This window comes from Leptodactylus fuscus, chromosome 2 (genome assembly GCF_031893055.1).
Source record: "Leptodactylus fuscus isolate aLepFus1 chromosome 2, aLepFus1.hap2, whole genome shotgun sequence".
NCBI classification, from domain to species: domain Eukaryota; kingdom Metazoa; phylum Chordata; class Amphibia; order Anura; family Leptodactylidae; genus Leptodactylus; species Leptodactylus fuscus.
The window spans coordinates 205,469,054-205,493,783 of record NC_134266.1 but is presented as its reverse complement, the minus strand read 5'-3'; the positions used below and the strand labels follow the sequence as shown (position 1 = coordinate 205,493,783).

The 24,730-nt window shown below is 40.7% G+C and overlaps 1 protein-coding gene across 1 annotated transcript in view; it reads left to right on the top strand.

Annotated features, from left to right (window-relative positions):
• Nucleotides 1–24,730, top strand: part of TDRD3 (tudor domain containing 3) — a 224,731-nt gene that overhangs the window by 149,459 nt on the left and 50,542 nt on the right. Inside the window, exons 6-9 of the mRNA XM_075265433.1 lie at nt 8,995–9,066; nt 9,200–9,349; nt 14,864–15,001; nt 18,449–18,605. Coding sequence (XP_075121534.1) covers nt 8,995–9,066; nt 9,200–9,349; nt 14,864–15,001; nt 18,449–18,605 — 517 coding nt within the window. The remainder of the gene's footprint in view (nt 1–8,994; nt 9,067–9,199; nt 9,350–14,863; nt 15,002–18,448; nt 18,606–24,730) is intronic.

Sequence of the window (24,730 nt, the reverse complement as noted above, 5' to 3'; positions counted from 1 at the left end):
TTATGGAGCAGAATCAGCTTAGCACATTAATGTTTAGTAGAGATGAGCGAGTAGTATTCGATCGAGTAGGTATTCGATCGAATACTACAGTATTCGAAATACTCGTACTCGATCGAGTACCACTCGCTATTCGAATGGAAAAATTCGATGCAGAACCAGCATTGATTGGCCGAATGCTATACAGTCGGCCAATCAACGCTGGTTCTTCTCCTACCTTTAGAAGTCTTCTCCGTGCAGCTTCCCCGCGGCGTCTTCTGGCTCTGAATTCACTCTGCCAGGCATCGGGCCTGGGCAGAGCCAACTGCGCATGCCCGCGCTACAAGAAAATGGCCGCTTTGACTGTAAGCGGCCATTTTCATGTAGTGCGGGCATGTGCAGTCGGCTCTGCCCAGGCCCGATGCCTGGCAGAGTGAATTCAGAGCCGGAAGACGCCGCGGGGACGCTGCACGGAGAAGACTTCTCGGAGGATCCAGCCCGACCCTCACTCGTGGACTTGGTAAGTATAATTTGATCGAATGTTGCCTACCCCTGAAACGAGCATTTTCCCCCCATAGACTATAATAGCATTCGATATTCGATTCGAGTAGTCGAATATTGAGCGGCTACTCGAAACGAATATTGAACATTTTACTGTTCGCTCATCTCTAATGTTTAGGTTTTTGGGCATAGATTCTGTATGACTTGTCATTCGTCCATTGAAATCTCTGCTCTTCCTATGTTAAGAAGTCAAGTAGACGGTCCTATCAGTGATTGCCAGTCTGCCCTCTCTGACTAGGCATACAGAGATAGCTGTCAGCCACTGATCGGATCACCTCCTTAACTTTTCAACATAGGAAGAATAGAGATTTCCATAGATAAATGACAATTTATACTGAATCTATACCCGCAAATGCATGTATCAATGTTCTCAGCTCTTTGTGATTTATAGCATGCTGCCTACAGGTTGACAAGCGCTAGCACTTTCCACAGGTTTTCATTACATACACCCCTGTCTCTACCCTGACCATTTCTAGACACTTAGCAGAATGAATTTCGTGGTCACAGCACCCTTTACGTGTTCTGCCATTGCTGGTCAGCATTCATCGCTGTCATTTGCAGTGTAGTCATGAATTAGATATCTAGACTGCTATGGAATGAAACCATATCTTTAGTAATGAATCCAGGCTCTGTTTGGAACGACATATGAGTTTGAATATGGAAGCCTCGTGGTGAGCGCTTCATTCTAGCCGCTGCTGTGGGGTGACACCATGCCTCTACTGCTCATGTGGTGATCTGCGGAGCTGATGCATACAGAAGTCCTCCCTAGTAGTGATATGAGGGACACTAACAGCTCAGCGATGTGTACAGGATAGCCTGCAGCCATATGTGTTGCCTCTCATGGTAGGGCTTCTATTTTTAGCAGAGGTATAATGCTTGTCCTTACAGTGCAAGGCTTTCCCATGAATGTCTTCCAGACTGCAACGGTTCCTTGCTCTCTCTTCGGTTGCAACTGTATCTTATCTCGAGCATTTGTGGCACCAGCCTGGTTCAGCAACCACAAAAATTCTACAGACCTAACTGCAACATATGCGGGCAAATATACCACAGGATACCATATGTAACCGGTATGCCTCCTTGCCCAACCATATCTCATATCCAAGCTGGAGCCTCCTATCAGTTGTACAGTTTACCCAATAAACTTCTCTTGCATACGTATATTATCACTACATAAACACTGATAACATTTTGGTTAATCCTAACAACTCTTTGGTGCATTATTTTTTTTTTTGTCAAGGAGTGTGACTAAAGATCTTCAGTATCTACTGTGTAAACTTTTACCTAAACTACTTAAAAGGAAGGCTCTCAGTCAACAAGCACAACATATCTTTCGTTTTAAGAGCAAAACTGTGGGCTACAATGAGCATGACATCGCTTAGAGACAGACGGCAACTTAATACAAGTGTACAGAAGCAGTGAATGTTCCAACAATAAGGGTCCATTCAGGCAGAAGAATTGAAGTAAACTTCCGACTCACATTGTTTTTCATTTTCTGGCTCCATGTGATAGAAGGCTGAAACAAAGTGTCGTTTTTCCTCTATGGATTTCACTTGTTGAACAGCCCCAGATGATTGGGGACAGATCAATCACATCAAAATCTGCCTCAAATAAGCCCAAAATTCTGCCCTGAAATTGCCTCCCAGCGTCTGCTAGCTATGCCACTCAGCTGGTCACACTCATTCATTTGGGGCTGCATTGGCCCTGACAATCTTCATTATTCCTCCTCAGTTGGATATAATGTCAAAGGTGTCATGCAACATAAATATCTATGTGTGTAGGGGGGGGGGAGAACTGCAAAAAATATATATTGTGTTGCAAATGACTCATTTGTTAAAGAACAAGGCATAAAACAACCTGTGCTTAAGCCGCTTACCCGTACCCCTCTCTTCCTCTGCTACAGTAAGGGGTATGTTGAGTAGAGGGCTTTCCCATGTGGGTGTAGAGTAGGTTGCATTGCACCAGTAGAAGCGTTTTAAATAATAGACGCCCCCAAGGAAAATGACGAACAAGTGGCCTTGTGCCTACTTCATTAAAGGGGTATTCCCATGACGCTTGTTCACTAACCTGCAGGCTGTTGTGCTCTCTTCACTTCCTGCTTCTCTCGGCACATAGGTGGGCGGGGTTTCACTTGCATGGGATTGGTTGTAAATGAATTACCACAGTGTGAAGCTGATGTAGCAGAGCTGGGTTTGAGTCAGTTTGCATTACATACAGAGGTAATGGACTCCCTATCTCAGCCCTTATCAGCCAAATTCAATTATACTGACTGATAAGAGCTCAGAAATCCCGGAGTTCTCACCTCTCCTATCTGAGAAGATCCGCTACTTATCAGACACAAACAGCTCAGAGCTGCTCCTAGCCCCTCCCTCCCCATCTGAGGGCAGGCAGCTACATCACTTGACAAATGAGCAAATAATCCCAAGGGTCATAGAAACGAGTGTAAACAATGAAGTGAATAAATTAAGATAGCGGCCAAACAAAGCAGTTTTGATAAAGCAATACATTTAGGAAAAGTCTTAAATCCACATAAACTAGCAGTATAGATAGGATCCTTGTGATGGGACAACCCCTTTAAGGAATGAGTGACTAGTGTATTACTACCTGAAATCCATGTTAATACAATCAGTATAATAGTTATTGGAGATTGTGGATTTGAAGTCAGAAAAAAGTTACTGGCTCTGACTCCTGCGTCCAAATAAATAAAGTGATGTTAATAAACTATATTACAAAATGTATTAATGATACAAATGTGACCAGGCATTCACAAGTTGTTTGACGGTTTACTTGCACTTTAACACAGCATTGCAGTGATTGCATAGTGGGGATGGGGGATTTTTCACACAATGAGCTTTATTGCTTGTAAGAGACACAAAACTGCTGCTACACGAGCGCGTGTGTCTGCTTAACTTGACAGGTGAACCCATTAAACTTATTGGTAAAGGCCTGCACAGTCTACTGTCTTCTAGGTATCTGTGAAGCTTTATCATAGTACACTTTCATTATATGGTAGGGCTTTTCTGGGTGAATGGCAGTAATGGGTTTTGCTGATGACAAGGCACTTTAATAGTTGAAGCCATTACTTGTTCCTATAACCTTACAGTCATGTGTATAAGTGCAGACTCTAAAGGAAGAAGCATAATCTTGTAAAGGTTTAATAGACGAATGGTAAAGATCATCCTTAGAAAACAGCCCTACCTGCATGCTTTTTATAGAAAATGGCTCAACATTTAATGGCTGAAGCAAACATTATTTGTCAAAGTTAAGCTGCCACTGTGTTTACTGTTTCCATTAGCCATATGTGTCGAGAAAGTGCTGGGTGTAAGTGTCAAACATGTGCACAGGCCGCTATTTACCTGTGTCCTTTTCCCATTTACCTGCTAATATGTATGGCAGGGGTGGGAAACTTGTAGAAGGTAGAATGGAGGGGTTCAAATCAGGTATATTGTGTATCCAATAGGGGGTGCTGCCTCCTGTGACTTGGTATGAGAGACCACCTGCTGTATTTATGCCAAAACGGCCAGCTTGGGGTGCATAAAGGAGAAGCATAGCTAGCCCGAAAATTCAGAGGCTTCGGTTGTGTTAGCTGTGATGGGCTGGTGGACAGGTCTGAGGCCTTGCCGCCTACTTGATCCATGGCACTCCTGATTTAAACCACTATTTTCTTTACTCCACAGTGGAGAAATACTGCAATTTCTGTTTGTTTATTCCTGAAATTAGTTTTGAGCCAGACATGCACATTAGATCTTCATCGGCTGAAATAGCTGCGCACATTTGTGATGACCGCATTAGCGGTGATTGTGATGAACTTTAGCGTTGCACTTCTACTAGCAGTTTATGGCACTCAGAAGATGCAAGAACAGATGATCTTTAGTCTATCACCAAAACTCAGTCTAACAACCCAGTTCTGCCAGATGGGTTGGGTCACCTGAAATGGGCAGTGTTTTTTCCTTCAAGTAATGGCAAGTTTGGACAACTTGGCCCTGAGGCAGCAGAACATCTCCACCATGTTAGGACCTATGCTGCATCAGCACTTATATGTTTGACTTGCATATCATATCTTGTGTCTATATTTTTGGAACCGTGACAACTACAGCCGAATCTAGAAAGGTTACTTGTAGTGATTGAGAATGGTGAGACAATTTGCTAGTTCGTTTTTTTTTTTTTTTTTTTCTCCAGATAGGGACACCAACCGTGTATTGGTAGAGTTCCAGAGCTTTACCAATGCCCTTGTGCTACTTCCTAAATTTATAGGTTTCTATGGCTTTTTTTTTCTATTTGCTTATGAAAGAGGTTCCCAGAAACACCTTGTATATGGTACTGTGAAAAACTTTTAGGCAAGTGTAGGAAAAAAAATTAATACTGAAGAAAAAAAAAAAAAAAAAAATCCTTTCAGAATTGCATCAATATTATATGTGACCACCCTTTGCCTTCACAACAGCAGCAATTCTTCTAGTAACACGTGTACACAGTTTTTGAAGGAACTCAATTAGGGCGATTGTTCCAAACTTCTCAGAGATCTTTCCACACCTCTTCTGTGGATGTAGGCGTGCTCAAATCACTCTGTTTCTTCAAGTAATCCCAGACAGACTAAATGATGTTGAGGGTCTATGGGGTCATCACTTCCCGAACATCTACAAAGAGCAGTCACACACAGCACAGAGGTAAACATTGAAGTGAAGTCATACCGTAGTTACAGTGATGTCACATAGGAAAATAATGCACACAGTGATACCTCAGTGTGTAGCGTCATAAAAAAGTGGAAAAGTCATGTAACAGGGTTATATATTATTTTGAGCATTATTCCCTTATTGTGAAGTTACTCAACTGCTAATAACCAGAGACTACAGTGATGTCATAACACAATTAAAATAAGCACAGCTTAATAGTATAGGGATAGTAAACGTAGCACAACCACATTTACAGAAATAAAATGCACCGCACATCCCAGTATTATACAATGATGTATGCTCCTCAGCAAAATCTACAAAAATAAACACAAAGTTCTTAGTGTACATTTTCATCAGAACATTTAAGCCCTCTACCCACTTCAGAAAACTCCTTCATATGGGTACTTAATTGGGTGGGCACCGCACAGCAATCACCACAGCACAGTGCCCAATGTATATTTCATGCTATATGTAGAAGAGTAAATCTAACGTGTGGGATCTCTCAGATCTGGAAAACAAATTACAGTGTAAAAGTATAAGTATGAAATACGTTGTATTACTTTTAATACTCTAGATCTCTTTACATTTATGTTCCTGTGATGTTATAGAAAGAATATGTAAATTCACATTTGAAAAGATCATGTTTTTTCCACACATATTGTAAATGGTCACATTTCCCAAATTCAATAGACACATTCGGTGTAAAAAAAAAAAAAGACTCTGACATCTGCTGTCTGTTACCTCCTATGTGTACACTGTATGTTAAATTTGTGTCATCTGAACAGGGACAGATAAATATACGTTTCATGCAATTCAAAGAACTAATATGCAAGTCTCTCGCTACAACCACTGCCTCCATTTCACCCAGTTTATGGCTCTATTCAATCAGGGTTTTGCATGCATGTCACATAGCTTTCAAGAAGAGAAGATTCCTAATAAGGCAAGGCAGAAAAAGCCATCCTAAATCTGAAATCTCACAAAATCTCAAAATGCATTTTATATTGGCCTAATGCATTTCCAATATGATCTTCTTATATTGCATCTAAATTACTAGAACTGCTTCACCAGAGTTTAATATATGTCTGTTGCAAGCTACAATTTATTTTCCTTCGTTTCTTCATAATAGGTCTGCCATATCAGTCTGGACACTCGCATAATCTGCGACGTGTCTTCTGTAATGGCTTGGACAGTATTTGCAGCTGTGTATAGTAAACCTGTATTTGATTTTGCTACTGCACACTTCAGTATAGAAGCTGTTCAAAGGCTTCTATTGGAAAAGTATAACCTACCAAGCTAATTCAACATAAATGTCTGCAATACAGAAATCTCCGGATATTCTTGACAGCACAAATTTAATATCATACATTTTCACGGGCCTCAAAACGGGAGAGGAAAATTGCCAGTTATTCTAATGATTTATAATGAGAACTTGAAACTGCTGATCATAATTGACTTTTAAGAGGAACGTGCCTTAGATTGTATCTGCTGTATATTTCTAAGTGCCCTGAATGATTTAGTGTTTTTTTTTTCCCTTTTGATATGTTTTATTACTGTATACGCTTATTTCTTCTGTCTGTATTAAGCAAACGCACGTCTCTTTTTAAATGCTGTCGGATCAACAATATTTCAATATGTTGTTTTATTTCCTCTTCTCGGCAGTAGTCTATTGTAAGCTTAAAGGTTTTTGATCACCTATACGAAAGGCCACGTAGAGCCTCGATTTAGCCTAGCAGCGTTTCTCATTAAATATAATATGTTAAACAGGACCTTTCATCATCTCCTGCAACTTTATTTCTTTGCATGCTATAATAGATGCCACACCACGGCACAGCAGGAATTTTTTTCTCTACCCCCTATTGTTCATAAGCAATACTTTTTGTCAGCTTCGGTACCATATACTGTATGTTAGGCACTTTGCTGTCAGGTGGAGGGTCCCAGCTTTCTGCTCCTTCTCGGGACCATCCATCCAACAGTAAATAACCTAATTAACATATTGTTTGCTACAACTATCAGCACCGATTGTTCAGTAACAGTGGGAATTAAAAAAAAAAAAAAAAAAAAAAAGAGAAAAAAAAAACCAACAGTACCAATTGTCTCAGTGGGGCAGCACCTATTGTTATATGTAAAGTGTTGAAGCCAGTGTAATTGGGCAAAGGTTCTTTTTAAAGAGTACATCCAATGATCCGTTTGCCAACCACTTAGGGTTTGCATCTCAATGTGTAAATTAAGTTTACTCAAAATTGAAAAATACTGCTGTATACGGTTTATTGCATATTTATTTTCTACTGTGTGACTTTAGGTTCACACTCCTGCACCCCATTTACGTTGTTCGGGTCCATTTGGGGACTCAAAAAATGGAAACCCAATCCACTTAAAAAACAGTTACCTGCGGAAACCTACTGACCTATACACTATACTGTGGTCCACTGTGTGTGCAGGGTTTTTCTCTCTGCATTTTTCAAGCAGATTTGGGGAAGGAATCCTCAAACATAGAGCGAGTGCTGGTGTGAACCCAGCCTTAGGGGGCCACTTATATCATTTTTTGATTATCCGTTTAACTGATCAGTTTTGTGGAAACCATACTGATGCTAAAAACAGATGGAAACTGATGACAATCAGTTTACATAGAATCAATGTTAATTAAAAACGGGTCAATTTCTGTTCGTTCTTTTGTGGGGCAAAAAAGTGTCTTTTTTTTTTGGTTGTTTGTATTGTAGCCTACTTGTGTAGCGCCTTCATATTCCGCAGCGCTTAACAGACATTGACTGTCACTGTCCCATATAGGGCTCACAATCATAAAAAAAATGTATATTTACCAATATCCTTTGGGCGGTCATGTGACCGCCCCAGGGACAATTTCTGATTATTCAGTGATGATTCATTTCCCCATTTCTGGAAATGGATCATTACTACTACTCACCCACCCCCTTCTGAAAATCCACTTTATCATATATTTACCTTCCAGACTTCTTCCTTCTTGATGGCTCCTCCTCCTTTTCTGACTGCCCCTGCTTCTCCCAGCGCTGCTCTCCGCACTGCTGCCAATAATCCACATTTACTGCACAGCTCCTATGCATATGTAGTAGAGGTGGATCGTCACACAGAGCAGCACTGGGAGAAGAACGTTCATCTACAGAATCTGTAAGGAAAGAGGGGCCATCCTGCAGGAAGAAGCCTGGAAGGAAGAGAGATAAGTATATAATGGGGTCAGGGGTTGGGCTGAGTATGTAGGGAACGGCTAGTAGTGGGCGGGATAGCTAGAGAGACAGCGAGGGGGTGTATGGCAGGGAGTGAGAGAGGAAGGGGGAGTGAGGTGAGAGGAGTTAGTGTGGAAGTTACATAGCAGGAAGCTGAACCTTGTAAACAAATGCAGGAGATGCCAGCAGCTCCCAGAGACACCCAGAAATCACTCATAACACTGGTAAAGGTATATAGGTGTATTTATTAACCCATTAATAGCATTAACAGACATTTAAAAGAAAAACAAAAATACATTTTTTTGCCCAGAAAACCCCCTTTAAGTATGACTATATTTAGGTTGCATTCAGACAGTATAGATAAAACCACTCAGAGGAAACAATAAAATAAAAACAGCTCACAGTTTTTGCATTGCAGTTTATGATGCAATTTTACCTGCACCATCTGAATGCACTTAAATAAATCCAGAAAGTCCTTGAAAAAATAATATAAGAATGTTAAGATGTTGGTTTACTTTGCATGAAATCTGCAATAACTACTATCTGTTTAGGTAAAATTTTCATACGCTCATCTCCTCTTATTGTTCTGACAGAGTTTATCAAAGCACAGTCGAAGCAATATTGGAACTGAAGGAGGTCCTCCACCATTTGTGCCTTTTGGACAGGTAGATTTGCTTCATCTGTACCTTTTGTTGTAACGGTGTATTTAACATTTCCATATACACATACTAGTAGTAGTCCAGCCGTTTGCTGAATAAATCCTGACCACTGATAATCTCCATTTATTACTCCATTCAGCGTTGTGCATCTGTTACATCAGTCGACAGCAGAGAACTGGATAGCCGAAAAACGCTGCAGGCTCCTAGTGCCACCAAATCTGTTGGAGAGAATGATGAGTTTGAGAAACAAAGGACTGCTGCAATTGCTGAAGTGGCAAAAAGCAAAGAGGTTAGAAATCCTTGTTTACTGGAGTAGTTAACATTAGCTAAAGGATTGACTGAGTATGATTTCATCTGTTTGGTTTTTTTTGTCTTTGACTCTGTTTTCAGAAATGAATAGATTTATTTGCCTTCCAGTACTTAACCCCATGACTGAAAAAGTGCAACGGCTTTAGCTGCAATAGTTGTTATAAGTTTCAATTGGATCAATGAGATGTCTGTTGATTTCTGTAATTGGAGGTTAAAAGTAACCATTGACCTGAAGTGACACTAAATTGGATGCTGAATATAGACCTGAATGTTCTTTGTTTGATCATAAAATCTGTGCTGCTTTTACATCTACATGGCAGGAACATCACTGATGAGTCAAAACATCCTAAAAAGCTGTAAAAGATTTTAAGTAGTGCATGAATTGTACTTAACCCCTTGGAATTAATGTTATTTAAGTTTAATTGGAGCATAACTCTGGAGTCTAAGTGCATTTAACCCCTTAGCATGGAGACACGAACGGCCTTTTTGTTGCAGACTTTGCTTCATTTTATGAGCCAAAGCGAATAGGGGAGTTGGTATCATTGTAAAAAACAAAAAAACAAGTCTAACATAGCCTTATTCTGGTAGTGTCTCTCCAATTCCCTCTGGTGTTGTGACTAACTGGGCCACAACTGGTAAGGCTCACTTCAATACTTTAGTCAGTCATTGGCCTCAGTGGACAAGTTTGGTAAATTTGATTCTCAGCAGTGGCATCCCCACTACTCAACATATGAGCTCTGCAACCAGTAATTAGTCGCAGTAGTCACATGAGCATTCGCACTTCTCGCCTGGCCAGTCCCGGCATTGAAGATAACCAGAGACCACAGCATTAAACAAACAACAGAAAATTGCTATTCTGGTGGTGATTTTGTTTTGTCTTTTTGTGTGGAGGGGAGGGGTCTTTTGCTTATACTATGTTTACAATGAATGTGGAACAAGTAATAGGGTAGGCTTACTAATCTAGGATCCATATGGTGGCCAAAATAGTTGCCAATGTGACTAAAAATTTATAATTTTATATATATATATATATATATATATATATATATATATATATATATATATATACAGTCCTATGAAAAAGTTTGGGCACCCCTATTAATCTTAATCATTTTTAGTTCTAAATATTTTGGTATTTGCAACAGCCATTTCAGTTTGATATATCTAATAACTGATGGACACAGTAATATTTCAGGATTGGAATGAGGTTTATTGTACTAACAGAGAATGTGCAATATGCATTAAACCAAAATTTGACCGGTGCAAAAGTATGGGCACCTCAACAGAAAAGTGACATTAATATTTAGTAGATCTTCCTTTTGCAAAGATAACAGCCTCTAGTCGCTTCCTGTAGCTTTTAATCAGTTCCTGGATCCTGGATAAAGGTATTTTGGACAAACAATTCAAGTTCAGTTAAGTTAGATGGTCGCCGAGCATGGACAGCCCGCTTCAAATCATCCCACAGATGTTCAATGATATTCAGGTCTGGGGACTGGGATGGCCATTCCAGAACATTGTAATTGTTCCTCTGCATGAATGCCTGAGGATTTGGAGCGGTGTTTTGGATCATTGTCTTGCTGAAATATCCATCCCCGGCGTAACTTCAACTTCGTCACTGATTCTTGAACATTATTCTCAAGAATCTGCTGATACTGAGTGGAATCCATGCGACTCTCAACTTTAACAAGATTCCCGATGCCGGCATTGGCCACACAGCCCCAAAGCATGATGGAACCTCCACCAAATTTTACAGTGGGTAGCATGTGTTTTTCTTGGAATGCTGTTTCTTTTTGGACGCCATGCATAACGCCTTTTTTTTATAACCAAACAACTCAATTTTTGTTTCCAAAATGAAGCTGCCTTGTCCAAATGTGCTTTTTCATACCTCAGGCAACTCTATTTGTGGTGTGCTTGCAGAAACGGCTTCTTTCTCATCACTCTCCCATACAGCTTCTATTTGTGCAAAGTGCGCTGTATAGTTGACCGATGCACAGTGACACCATCTGCAGCAAGATGATGCTGCAGCTCTTTGGAGGTGGTCTGTGGATTGCCCTTGACTGTTCTCACCATTCTTCTTCTCTGCCTTTCTGATATTTTTCTTGGCCTGCCACTTCTGGGCTTAACAAGAACTGTCCCTGTGGTCTTCCATTTCCTTACTATCTTCCTCACAGTGGAAACTGACAGGTTAAATCTCTGAGACAACGTTTTGTATCCTTCCCCTGAACAACTATGTTGAACAATCTTTGTTTTCAGATCATTTGAGAGCGGGCTGTCCATGTTCGGCGACCATCAAACTTAACTGAACTTGAATTGTTTTGTAGAAAGAAATGGTCCAAAATACCTTCATCCAGGATCCAGGAACTGATTAAAAGCTACAGGAAGCGACTAGAGGCTGTTATCTTTGCAAAAGGAGGATCTACTAAATATTAATGTCACTTTTCTGTTGAGGTGCCCATACTTTTGCACCGGTCAAATTTTGGTTTAATGCATATTGCGCATTTTCTGTTAGTACAATAAACCTCATTTCAATCCTGAAATATTACTGTGTCCATCAGTTATTAGATATATCAAACTGAAATGGCTGCTGCAAACACCAAAATATTTAGAACTAAAAATGATTAAGATTAATAGGGGTGCCCAAACTTTTTCATAGGACTGTATGTATATATATATATATATATATATATATATATATATTTATTTATTTATTTATTTGTTTGTTTTATAGTCTTCTTCTTTAGTCTTCTTGAAGACAAAAGCAAGCAGATAGTCACAATGCAACATAGTATAATCTTTCGTCAAATACATTGAATAAAATGGTGAAGCAGGAAGACTACAGCTTCCCGCTCCACCATTCATTGATATCTGTGGCACAATGCAGGGGGGGGGGGTCATGGGATGATTCTGTTCACATGAACTGGGGCTGGAACCCATCGGTTCATCATAAATATTCCTCCAGAGGAATTAAGGTAAATCTAACTACTTGACCAAACCCGTTTAAGCCTGACAGTGGATCTTTGAATTTCATACATTTTCCTAATGGCTATCAGGATACTGTTGGCTACCACATGCAGAATTTTTCATCTCTTAAAGAGGACCTTTCACCACTTTTGGGCACATGCAGTGTTATATACTGCCAGAAAGCCGACAGTGCGCTGAGTTCAGCGCACTATCGGCTTTCCCGATCTGTGCCTGTTGTAAAGAGCTTACGGTGCCAGTACCGTAGTGCTCTATGGTCAGAAGGGCGTTTCTGACCATTAGCCAGAGACGTCCTTCTGCCTCGCGGCGCCAATCGCGCTGTGCTGTAGAGCCGGGAGGAACGCCCCCTCCCTCTGCTCACACAGCTCGTCCATAGACGAGTATTATCAGGAGCGGGAGGGGGGAGTTCCTCCCGGCTCCACAGCACAGCGCGATTGGCGCCGCGAGGCAGAAGGACGTCTCTGGCTAATGGTCACAAACGCCCTTCTGACCATAGAGCACTACGGTACCGGCACCGTAAGCTCTTTACACCGGGCACAGATCGGGAAAGCCGACAGTGCGCTGAACTCAGCGCACTGTCGGCTTTCTGGCAGTATATAACACTGCATGTGCCCAAAAGTGGTGAAAGGTCCTCTGTAAGGGTATACTCCCCCAAACCATCCCTGATGCACCGCTAAATTGGTTATGCTGTATGATGTTGAAGGCAGCGCTACAATCACCATGGCCTTTCCAAACACTTTCATGTGCTCAGTCTGAATTTGTGAAGACAATGGGGCACCAGTGGTGAATCTGCCAATTGTAATGGTTTATTTGTGTATGCCAGTGGCAGTGTTCCTCTTGTTCCTCTTTGCACAAGGGAACAGATGACATAACTGCTGGTAGGAAAATGCCCTTTTATGGCCCTGTCCATCTCTACTAATGTAATGTTCCTGGTACCTGCTTCATGCTTTTGAGACTGCTGGAATACACTGCAAACCTACTTTCAGGGACGTGTATAGAAGTTGCATCCTGGGGAGCTGGACTACCTTTGTACCCTGAATGGGTTGCAGATATTGCCTTGTTTACACCTGTGTTCCCGGAAACACAATCTGTTTGAGGGCTGTATTTATCTGACTCTCTATGGGTTACTGTACTGAACTGACATAAAGCTGCCAGTTTAGAACAGTAGAATCCTAAGAAAATAAGGTCCAGTGCTAGCGCTGCAAGTAGAAGATGCCACTTGTCTCTGTTCCTTCCCAGTGGTTCCAAATAATACAGTATACAATTGTGCTTCACAAGTAAATGCAGTAGCGTTGTCCCGAGGCTATGTTACTATAAAGAAGGTAACCGCTATCTACGTAATGTGCCTAGCAGCCCAAACCCCTGCGTATGGCAGACAAGTAGTCAGGGGAGTTGTTGGCACAAATTGAATGGAGTTGCTGTGTGTTATATCCACTGTAGAGTTCTGCTGCTCACGTACTTCTAATCTTTCTGCACTACTATGGTATATGTACTATGATCCTTCTAGATATCAAGTATACATCCACACGTATATCCACGAGTTCAGTGTAGCATGGAAAAGACCATAGCTTGTCAGCAGTACAGAAAAAGGTATGCTAAAAATAAGTGAGTCGATATAACAAACAGCAGTGACTTTGAAGGTACATTCAGGTCTCACTGAGATCTCCTATAATATATCTTTATATTATTTTGGTGTAACATGCAGTGTTTTTGGCTGCCAGGCATATTAGCCAGGCTGCTATTACATTCTTTATAGCAACCTAACGATAGGACCACACCATAGCTTGTGTAGTCACTATAGGGCAATATTGCATTTATTTGTGCAGCCCAAGTAATTGTGCATTGTATCATTATAATAACATGCTGACAATGTTGTAGAAGACGACTGCTTCATGTCTTCCAAGTATTTCTGTCTGACAACACGCCACCTTGTGCAACAGTGCATATTGGCCATCCTGTTTCAAGCACTGCTTGATAAACATGGGCCTTGTGTTTATGTTGTTTTTTGCTAAAGCCAAAACCGCATCTTGTTTTCTATAAATAAACCCTAATAATCCATGCATTAATATTCTGATTAAGATGCTGTACAAAGCCGTTGACATTTTCTGGCATCTGTATGTCTGGCTGGGTTTCTAAGCTGCAGAAACTTGGATTCAGTGTAAAACTCCTCTGGAAGTTACCCAGTTTAACGCTTGTGTTATTTTATATCCTGCTATATAGTTTTCCATTTGCCTTTATTGTTATGATTCAGTTCAGAGTAGCTCATAATCGTGAACATTATATAACGTATTTTTTACTGCTTGAAATACCGACAAGACTGAAACTGGCAATGAGTAGATTACTGTTCCGTTTTATGGAAATTAACGTTTTATTTATCAGTAGGTATGGTTGAATATTAAAAAAAAAAAAAAAAAAACTGCTTCCGGGATTTATTGCCTTTAGAATAATGGATTAATCTTTAGCATGAGTTTAAATAGGAGTTGTTTACCTTAACGCTGCCTGTTCTTATCTTCAGACCAAGACGTTCGGAGGAGGTGGTAATGCTGGAAGCAATCTCAATTCTGGTGCTGGAGGGAGTCGTAATAGGGAAGCGTTCCAGAAAGAGAAGATAATCAGAAGTGAAAGTAGATCTGAAGGAGTGTATCGTGAACTGGTAAGGTTTAACCACTAAACATAGCTTACGTAAATGAAGAAAACAAATATATCCTCGCATCTTCTCTGTTCCTTATTATTTTACTGTTTAGAGTAAGTTGCAGTGATTGTTACATTCATGGTATATAGAGATGAGCGAATAGTATTAGATCAAATACCTCCCCTGCATATTTATTGGTGCACTCTGTCGAATACCACGCGGTAAACACAGTAAAAATTCAATTCCCCTCCCAACTTCCCTAGTCCTTTATTACACCAATATCTGTGCAGGGGAGGTATTTGATCGAATACTACTCGCTCATCTCTAATGGTGTTATGTCTTGGCTTGTGCAAGACATACCGATCTAAAAATGCTCTCCTGTATTTGCATAGATGTATCTTAATTTGAATTGTAAACGTAACCAAGCTTTTATTTTTTTCGTAAGTGCATGCAGATGAATATGAGAAACTTTGTAATGTATATTACAGAATTCTGTCATTTAAAAAAATAAATAATTCTGCATCTTATTTGCACAATAAGTTCTGTACAATAGAAGTCTATGGAGATGAGGAAGGCTATTCAGTCTTTTTCTGACAGAAATTACTCATTTAAAGCTGTGGACAGCCTCCGATCTCTTCTTGTCCTTTGCTCTCCATAGACTGCATTGTAAACTGATCTGCTTGAGCATGGAGTACAGAGCAATATCTCTTAGATACGTAGTTAAGACCAGAGTAATTTTTTTAATATAATATAGTCAACTGCCTCTCTATATTCTGAGAAGTCCTCTGTAACAGGAGAGATGCTATAGGCTACCACTGTCAATTTGGACTTGTAATTATTGTTGCATATTTTGTAACATAAAGCAAAATCACAGAGGGTGTGTCTTTATTCCTGCTATCAGAGTGTGTCACAGAATGGAATAAACCTACTATAAAAATTAAATTAAAACTTAACATTTAATATAGTATTAAAAGGTGGACATAACACCAAAAACTGAGCATCAAAGATGGTGGTAATGTACCTACAGATAGCTTGTGAGGCTAATCATGGAGACCCTATCATCCTTCACAAAGATATAGCATGAATGTAAAGTGTTCATATCTCAGAGTCTACAACCCCTACACAGGATACTGTTTCAATAACAGTCCACGATACATACGGATATAGATAGAGTCCTAAATTCTCCTAAAGTAAATATTAAGTCCACAGAAGGTACTAAACACAAATATAGACTGTGTATAGCACACACTGTGTGCAGGGATAGCTAGCCCCACTTCTAATCACACTTCAGCCTAACCTTGATGAAAAGTCCTGAATCTAGTAGACTGACAAAAGCTCCAGTCTATAGCTCATAGGTGTATATGGGGATAGCTATTAGTACAGACACTATGTATATATGGGGATAGCTATTAGTACAGCTACTGTGTGTATATGGGGATAGCTATTAGTACAGCTACTGTGTTTATATGGGGATAGCTATTAGTACAGACACTATGTGTATTTGGGGATAGCTATTAGTACAGCTACTATGTGTATATGGGGATAGCTATTAGTACAGACACTATGTGTATATGGGGATAGCTATTAGTACAGCTACTGTGTGTATATGGGGATAGCTATTAGTACAGACACTATGTGTATATGGGGATAGCTATTAGTACAGACACTGTGTATATGGGGATAGCTATTAGTACAGCTACTGTGTGTATATGGGAATAGCTATTAGTACAGACACTATGTGTATATGGGGATAGCTATTAGTACAGACACTATGTGTATATGGGAATAGCTATTAGTACAGACACTATGTGTATATGGGGATAGCTATTAGTACAGCTACTGTGTGTATATGGGAATAGCTATTAGTACAGACACTATGTGTATATGGGTATATATGGAGATAGCTGTCCCTGGAATGTAGCGGCTCTGGTTAGCTCAAACACATTGTGTGTGTAAGACTAGCTGTTCCTGAATTCTAGCCGCAGTTCAGCTAATTGTAAAGCTCAGATCCTTATAGAAATAAAAGATACTGAGACTAGAAGGCTAAAACAACTCAAATCCATATCTCATTAGCTCAACACTTTAACATGTTTCCTCTCCCCTATTATCAGGTAGATTCATCAGGAGCCATATTGGAATGAGGCTAGGAGCAAGGCTAAGTAACCTAACACTAATAATCAGTCCACTAAAGCCTCTCATGTATGGACTGCTACATAAATGAATATATGCAGTTCCCGGGCCTCTAATAGTGAACCCTGGAACTTCAGAATAGCTGATGCTCACAATGAGCTCTAGCTGCTTGATATATCTGAGTGCCATACATATACCACGCCCTGCTGGCTGGAGCCAATCAGCAATAGTTACGCCCCCACCAGCCTCCAGCGTGTCAAGGGAGGAGTGGCCTACCTCCATTGACTACACATATGGTAAACTCAAACCAGAAAGGCCAGAGCTAGATCTAAAACTTGGTGTTTATTCCATTCTGTGACATATTTTGTAACATGTAGTTCTGTAATGTCACATTTCTTATTGCATCATTATTATATACGTTTCATTAAAGCAGATGTCTGATCAGTAGAGACTCTTCTCAGGGCCAGTGAAGTTCTGAGATGTTGATGCCTACTCTAAGTGACCTGTCCTATCTGTTTAAATCACCAGCCGTATTTATTTTAGAAGCTGCATAATTTCTAAAGATGTGATGTGCGCTATCTCTACAATGTATAGCCATTATTTGCTAACCCTAAGTGAAATGTAACTTTATTGATCTGTACCTCAGGAACAAAACATTATTATTATTTTTTTTACAACTATAGCTACATTGTAAGCGCTGCGATACAATGGTGATAATGTTTCGATTGGACTTGCCAACAAAACACCATGTAACGCTTAGCCTGTACATTACTGGAATAGATTTTCTATTCTGATTATCTAACATTTTTTTGTTTTTCAGTCATTTGATCCCAGTAGCTTTTTGCGATGGTAGATATGATTTGTCACTCAGTAATGTAATTGCATTTGAAAATTGCTCTAGCCCTAACCAACTAAATAAGCGTTCTTGTAGTGCAAGAAAAATACAGCGTTGAAGACTGAAAGATCAATATAACATTTCCCCTTTAATGTGCAAATTTGTGAGAGCGACAGTAAATCTTTCTATCTCTCTTTAAGCCCTGTGCTGATTATTTTGATGTCGTTTCATGTTTTTATTAAAAAGACTAAATTTGTCCACAGAAGCACAGTGTACATTGTCTGAATGCTGTTTCTCCCAAAGCCTTCATGTTTTATCACAGCACTATCACATGAAATAAATTATCTTGTTTTGGGAGATTTTGTTTTGATACCTTGGATTGTTTTATTTAAATGCTATGGGAAATCACAAAGGTGAATAAGATTACAGAGAAAATATTACAATGGTATAGAAATGATGCCTAGCTAGTTACTGATTCTCATATGTCTTTTTATTTAATAAAGGTTGATGAGAAGGCCCTGAGACACATCACAGAGATGGGCTTCAGTAAAGAAGCAGCCAGGCAAGCACTCATGGACTTCGGGAACAATTTGGAGGCAGCTTTAAATTTCCTTCTTGCTGGTAGCAAACCAAAGCCTGTGCAAGGGCCTCCTCCTCGAGGTATATGTTACTGATCAGAATGAATGGTTGATGTTTAGATGTAGTTTCATTCGATTGGGTGTTATTTTTCATTGAAAGTTTTTATTGATAAATGATAATTTGCATAAGGCGCTGTTCACATCACATTCTTTTATATTGCCTTGAGCAGACATGGTTTGACACAGAAAAAAACTTATTGAGGGCTCGTTCACATCTGCGCCCGGGACTCCATTCTGCAGGTGTCTGTTTCCTACACAAAGCTGGGCAGGAGATGGAAACCTGCCGGCATCTTTCCAAGCCCATTTATTTGAAAGGGTTTGAAAAGTGTCCGCCCGTGAGCGGACGTAAGCGTTTTATGCTCTCCGCGGCAAAACCGTTTTTTTTAAACCGGACACAGAGTCGGACATGCAGTACTCTGTGTCCGGTTTAAAAAAAAAAAAAAAAAAAAACTGTTTCGCCACATAGAGCTCAAAACGCTCACCGGGCTCATAGCTGGACTGCATGCAGAAGACGGAAACCTGATAACTGAGTCCGGACGCTGGTGTGAACCCAGCGTGAAACGTGTTGCTCAACATCCCCCATAGACTTCTGTTAGTAAAATACATGTCAAAAGGTTATACTTTGACTCCGTTTTACATCCATGATGTCATGGTCCAGTGTAATGGGATGGACAGAATAGCATGGAATACCACACTTTTTCATCTGTCCACTAACAGATGGAAATGTATAATCTGGGGTCTCCTCAGACCCCAGAGTATAAGTAGAGGAGACGTAGGCGAGATGAGTAAAAATATCAAACATCAGTCCCCTGGCGTCTTCTTTGGCCTCTTCCAGCTCCTGGATAATGTCACGCACCCTGAGGTACGTGACGTCATCCAAGGTCTGAAAGAGGTTAGGGGACCGCAGAACGCCCAGGAGAAATAAGGCAAGGTGAGTGTATCTGTTATTTTCACTTAATTACTCTGTGCCTCTGCTTATTATATTCTAGGGTTTGAGGGAACCCCAGAGTATAATAATTGCACTTTCGTTAATGACTCAAGGAGGTGAACCTCATGACCCTGTTCAACCACTACCTCCACATTCCTTTTTCAGTCACACCCTCTTCCTGTTTCCCTAGGTAGCGAGTCCATTACTAGCCCTTCCTATCTAACTCAATCCCTCCACCCGTCATACTTACCTGTCTCTCAGTCCGGGGCTTCTGAGCATAGGATGTCACTTCTGGGTGGCTGGCACTGCCCGCGCTATAGAGCTGTTCTCAGTAGCCAACATTCCAACCCTATTGCTTAGGCCATCTGCCGACCGCCCACGTTTGCGCAATAGTGCCAATGATTGCAATATATAGTGTAGCTAAAAAGTATATACCGTATTTTTCGGACTATAAGACGCACCTAGGTTTTAGAGGAGGAAAATAGGGAAAAAAAATTTTGAAGCAAAAACTGGTAAAATATTTAATATATGGGAGTTGTAGTTTTGCAACAGCTGCAAGGCCACATTGACAGGTGACCCTGCAGCTGTACGGGGATGCATAGAGCGTTTTTTTTGCGGGGCCAGCTGTAATTTTTAGTTATACCATTTTGGGGGATATCTATTGCTTAGATCACCTTGTATTGAAAAAAAAAAACAGGAGGTGATTTAGAACTTTTATTTATTTCATATTTTTAAAGCTTTTTTTTTTTTTTTTTTTTTTTTACTATTTTATTCCCCCCCGGGGGCTTGAACCTGCGGTCACTTGATCGCAAGTCCCATAGACGGCAATACAACTGTATTGCCGTCTATGGGACATTTTGTCTATTAGTATTACGGCTGGTCATAGAGACCAGCCGCAATACTAATATAGCCGTGACAGGCCGGGGAGCCTCATTAGGCTCCCGGCTGTCACCCGAACAGGTCGGCTCCTGCGATATCGCCGCGCAGGAGCCGGCCTGCAACTTTACAGGTACAGGCCTGGTGGGGACCGGCCCCGGGGGAGAAGGGGCCACGGATACTGACCCGGCATCCGCTGTACTAGAGAGGCGGATGCCGGGGAGGGATAGACGCCGGGGCCTGAGACATCGCTACGATCCTCTGCCCTGCATGAAGCCAGCGGCGGGGGCACGGAGGAGCCCCTGCCGCTGCCGGCTTCATGCATGGCAGAGGAGCGCAGCGATGTCTCAGGCCCCGGCACCTGTAATGGCGTCTATCACTTGCCGGCTTCCGCCTCTCTATTACAGCGGATGCCAGGCGCCACCTTCAGACTATAAGACGCACCCTTCTTTTCCCCAAAAATTTTTGGGGAAAAAAGTGCGTCTTATAGTCCGAAAAATACGGTATTTAGAATAATATATTTGCTACTGAACTTGTTCTGACCAGGAGAAAAATGTTCTTGACTACAGCAATATAACTATGTAGTGAAGACCACCCCTCACAGCTGTAATATTATGTGGATGAAGGATTTACAGACAAACTCCTGTGGTGGTGGTGGTGGTGGGTTGTTTTTTTTTTTTTGTTAGTTTTCATTTTATTTTGCTGCCTTCTATAAGGTTTTCTGCTCAAATCAAAATAAAGTTTGTGAAAAACCCAATTACTGTACTTTCTTAGATATTTCTAAAAGTGTATTTTATAGTGAAAAAACATACAGTATTACGCTTACAAAAACACAAATAACAAGCACTGCATTGTTTGATTTTTTTTCATTTTGGACATATTCTGTGAGGGGCAACACATTACATTAGTTATAAAATTGTAATGTACAGATGTAGCAGCCTTTAACCCTTTTAGGACCAAGTATCATTGATGCCCCAATGCCCAAGCCAAATTTAGAACATAGCTATGCCTTACTTTACACAGCAGTATCTTTTTAATGGCTTTGCACATCCCAACTAATTTCACTATGGTTTTTTTAGGACTAGAGATGAGCGAGTAGTATTCGATCGAATACCTCCCCGACATAGGTTTCCGTGTAAGCGGCCGAACACCAAGGGGTTAAACGCATCGAATATTGGTGTTCGTCTGCTTACACGGAAACCTATGGCGGGGAGGTATTTGATCGAATACTACTCGCTCATCTCTATTCAGGACACATAAGGCTTGAAATAACTAGCCTTATTTGTTAAGTTAAATATATTTTTTCGCTAGAAGTAGAAGAATGTTATAAAATATGAAAAAAACAGAAATTTTGCTTCTTTTACCTAAAACAAAATAGGATTTATATATAGTGTTGTACATAAACATATTAAAATGAGCTTTCCTAGTTCTAATCACAGGGACTACACATTTATATAGTTTTTCAACAAAAACTAGGGTTTATATTCAGCATGGTTTATATTCAGCATACCGTATTTTTCGGACTATAAGACGCACCTTTTTCCCCCCAAATTTGGGGGGGAAAGAAGGGTGCGTCTTATAGTCCGAATGTGGCCGCAATACAGACCCGCATCCGCTGTAATAGGAGGATGGATGCTGGGGAGGGTTAGACGCCGGCACATGTGCCGGGGCCTGAGACATCGCTATGCTCGTGCCCTGCAGCGGCAGGAGTGATGCTGCTATTCCGCTCCTCCGTCCCTCCCCGCAATAGCAGCATTGCTCCTGCAGCTGCTGGCTTCATGCAAGGCAGGAGCATAGCGCTGTCTCAGGCCCCTGCACATGTGCCAGCGTCTAACCCTCCCTGGCATCTGCCTATTACTGTGGATGCCGGGTCTGTATTGGCGGCCTCTTCCCCCCCACCCAAAGTGTAAACTACCCCCCCAGGGCCGGTCCCCACCGACCCCATACATTTTCCGATTTTTTTCAATGCCCCCGTTGTCGTAGTTCCTGTCCCACCTCCCCTGCGCTGTTATTGGTGCAACAAAAAGCGCCAGGGAAGGTGGGAGGGGAATCGAATTTTTTTGGAGTTTGCCACGTGGTGTTCGTATGGAATCGAACATCTCGAACAGCCTGATATCCGATCGAACGTGTTCGATAGAACACTGTTCGCTCATCTATAATTTTTACCATTTTTTGCTTAAAATTTTTTTTCCCCTATTTTCCTCCTCTAAAACCTAGGTGTGTCTTATAGTCAGAAAAATAGTTTAGTATTGTAGAGGGCTGTAAATTGCTTGTGTTATTTCTAGTTAGGCTCCCTGCTGAGAATGAGCAAGCATCCAGAAAATAGGTAAGGGGAGGGGCTGGCAGGGGAGCAAGTCCTGCTGGTACCAATGTGAATGGGAAGCAGTTTCACTTTAATTATGATCACTGTAAAGGGTTAAATTTTCTTGATAAGGGATGGTAAAATTCCTAAAAGCTTCCCTTATCCCAGTGTAACTCCTGGACAGTAACTTCAGCATGGAGGTGTGAGCACTTATTACTCCTACAGGATCAGATGTAAATCACAAGTGTTTGACTTTAATTAACGTGACTGCAGCATCGGGCATCAGATAAGGCCACGTAAAAAGGTAGATTGGTGACGTCTAGGGGTTAATGTTACAGTCTCTGAGTTATAGAATCAGTCAAGCAGACTGCACTAGTTGTATTGTAAAGGCATAATGGGGAGGATTCATTAAATCCCCAATCACTGGTGATTTGCAGCTATTTAATTCCACTTGTAGATGTAGATGCTTTTCCGATAAGGGGCATGGCCACCACTCACTCCATAGTCATCAAAATTTTTGCCCCAAAAGTTGGGTTAATGTTGGCAAACTTTACGCATAAGGTGCTGAGAGTCAGCACCTGATTCATAATGAAAGATAAGATAATCCTTTAATAGTCCCACCATGGGGAAATTCAGTGTGATACAGTATCATGGATAGTACAGTAGTATATAGCAAGAGAGAACACATACAATCTCATGGCAGATAGAGAGATACTAGGAGTCATAGCAACTAAAAAAAGAAAGAAAAAAACTTCAGGATCATTTGGTTCTTTGTGTGAAGTGATGTTGATAATACAGCCTGACCGTGGTTAGAGGACACAAGGAGGGGGGCACAGCATGCAGACATAACAGGCAGAAACGTTTTTTGTAGAGGTGGGGGACACATGCAGCTATCACAATAACATGTGGTAGTTCCCTTGGTAGGTAGTGAGATCTCATGCTCACAGCTGATAGTTTGATATCTTGCATCAGCATTATTGTTCCCTAACCACAAAAATGCCCAAAAGTGCCCCATCTTTCATCGCTAGCCCTCCTCCTATCTTCTTACCACTGTCACATGTTCTATCCGCCCTAATTAAGAGCACCCTACATTGGTGCAAGGGGCTTTTAGACCAGCATAAAATCCTCCAGTCGTAATGAAATCCCCCATGAGTTACAGTATCTGCACGATGCACCGTGATTGCTACATCTATATAATAATATAACTGCAGGGCATTTTTTGTGTGCAGGCACCATGATTGGGTCAAAAGCCTAAATCTAACAATTTCTTAATGGTTTTGTTGCTTAGCTCTTAATATTTGGATTACTGCCAGCCACTGTAGGAAAAAGTCATGATTTACTATTCATATACCACAAACAGGTAGCACTGAAGTAAAAATGTCTTTTATTTTAATTTTGCGGCTGAATATATAATGATTCACAGTAAATTTTACATTTTAGGTTACTTTTTCATGTGGTTCTTGAAATGAAGAGAATAGAATTATTCTATTCTTGGTTTTCATCCTGGGCTTATTACAAATACTTTATAGCATTATCTTACTATTTCAGAAAATACAAATATATAGCATAGGCATGTTATTTTAGAAAATACAAGTATTTAAATATGGGATCTGTTAAGCAAACCTTTAGTGTATTAATGTTTAACACAAAGATTACATGGGTACAATTTATAATTTAAATCCTGTTGAAACTTTCAGGGAATAGTGGTACCTCAGACCCCAGCTGTCAAACACTTTAGATATTGTGGTCAATGAAGCCACAGTGTCTAAGTGTGTAGAAACAGGTATGGAACTGCATTGTGTAATATTAGGAATTGAATAGTGCTAGCTTTAATATAGATAGATAGATAGATAGATAGATAGATAGATAGATAGATAGATAGATAGATAGATAGAGATATATGTATATATTGTAAGCCAATGGCTGGTCAGGTAATGGAGGGGGGTGTACATCTCACCCAGACTACTAAGGTGGGTGAGATGAGAAAACTCCAGAAGGAATGTTTATTCTCAGCAGACAACTTTCATCTGCTGAGCATTTT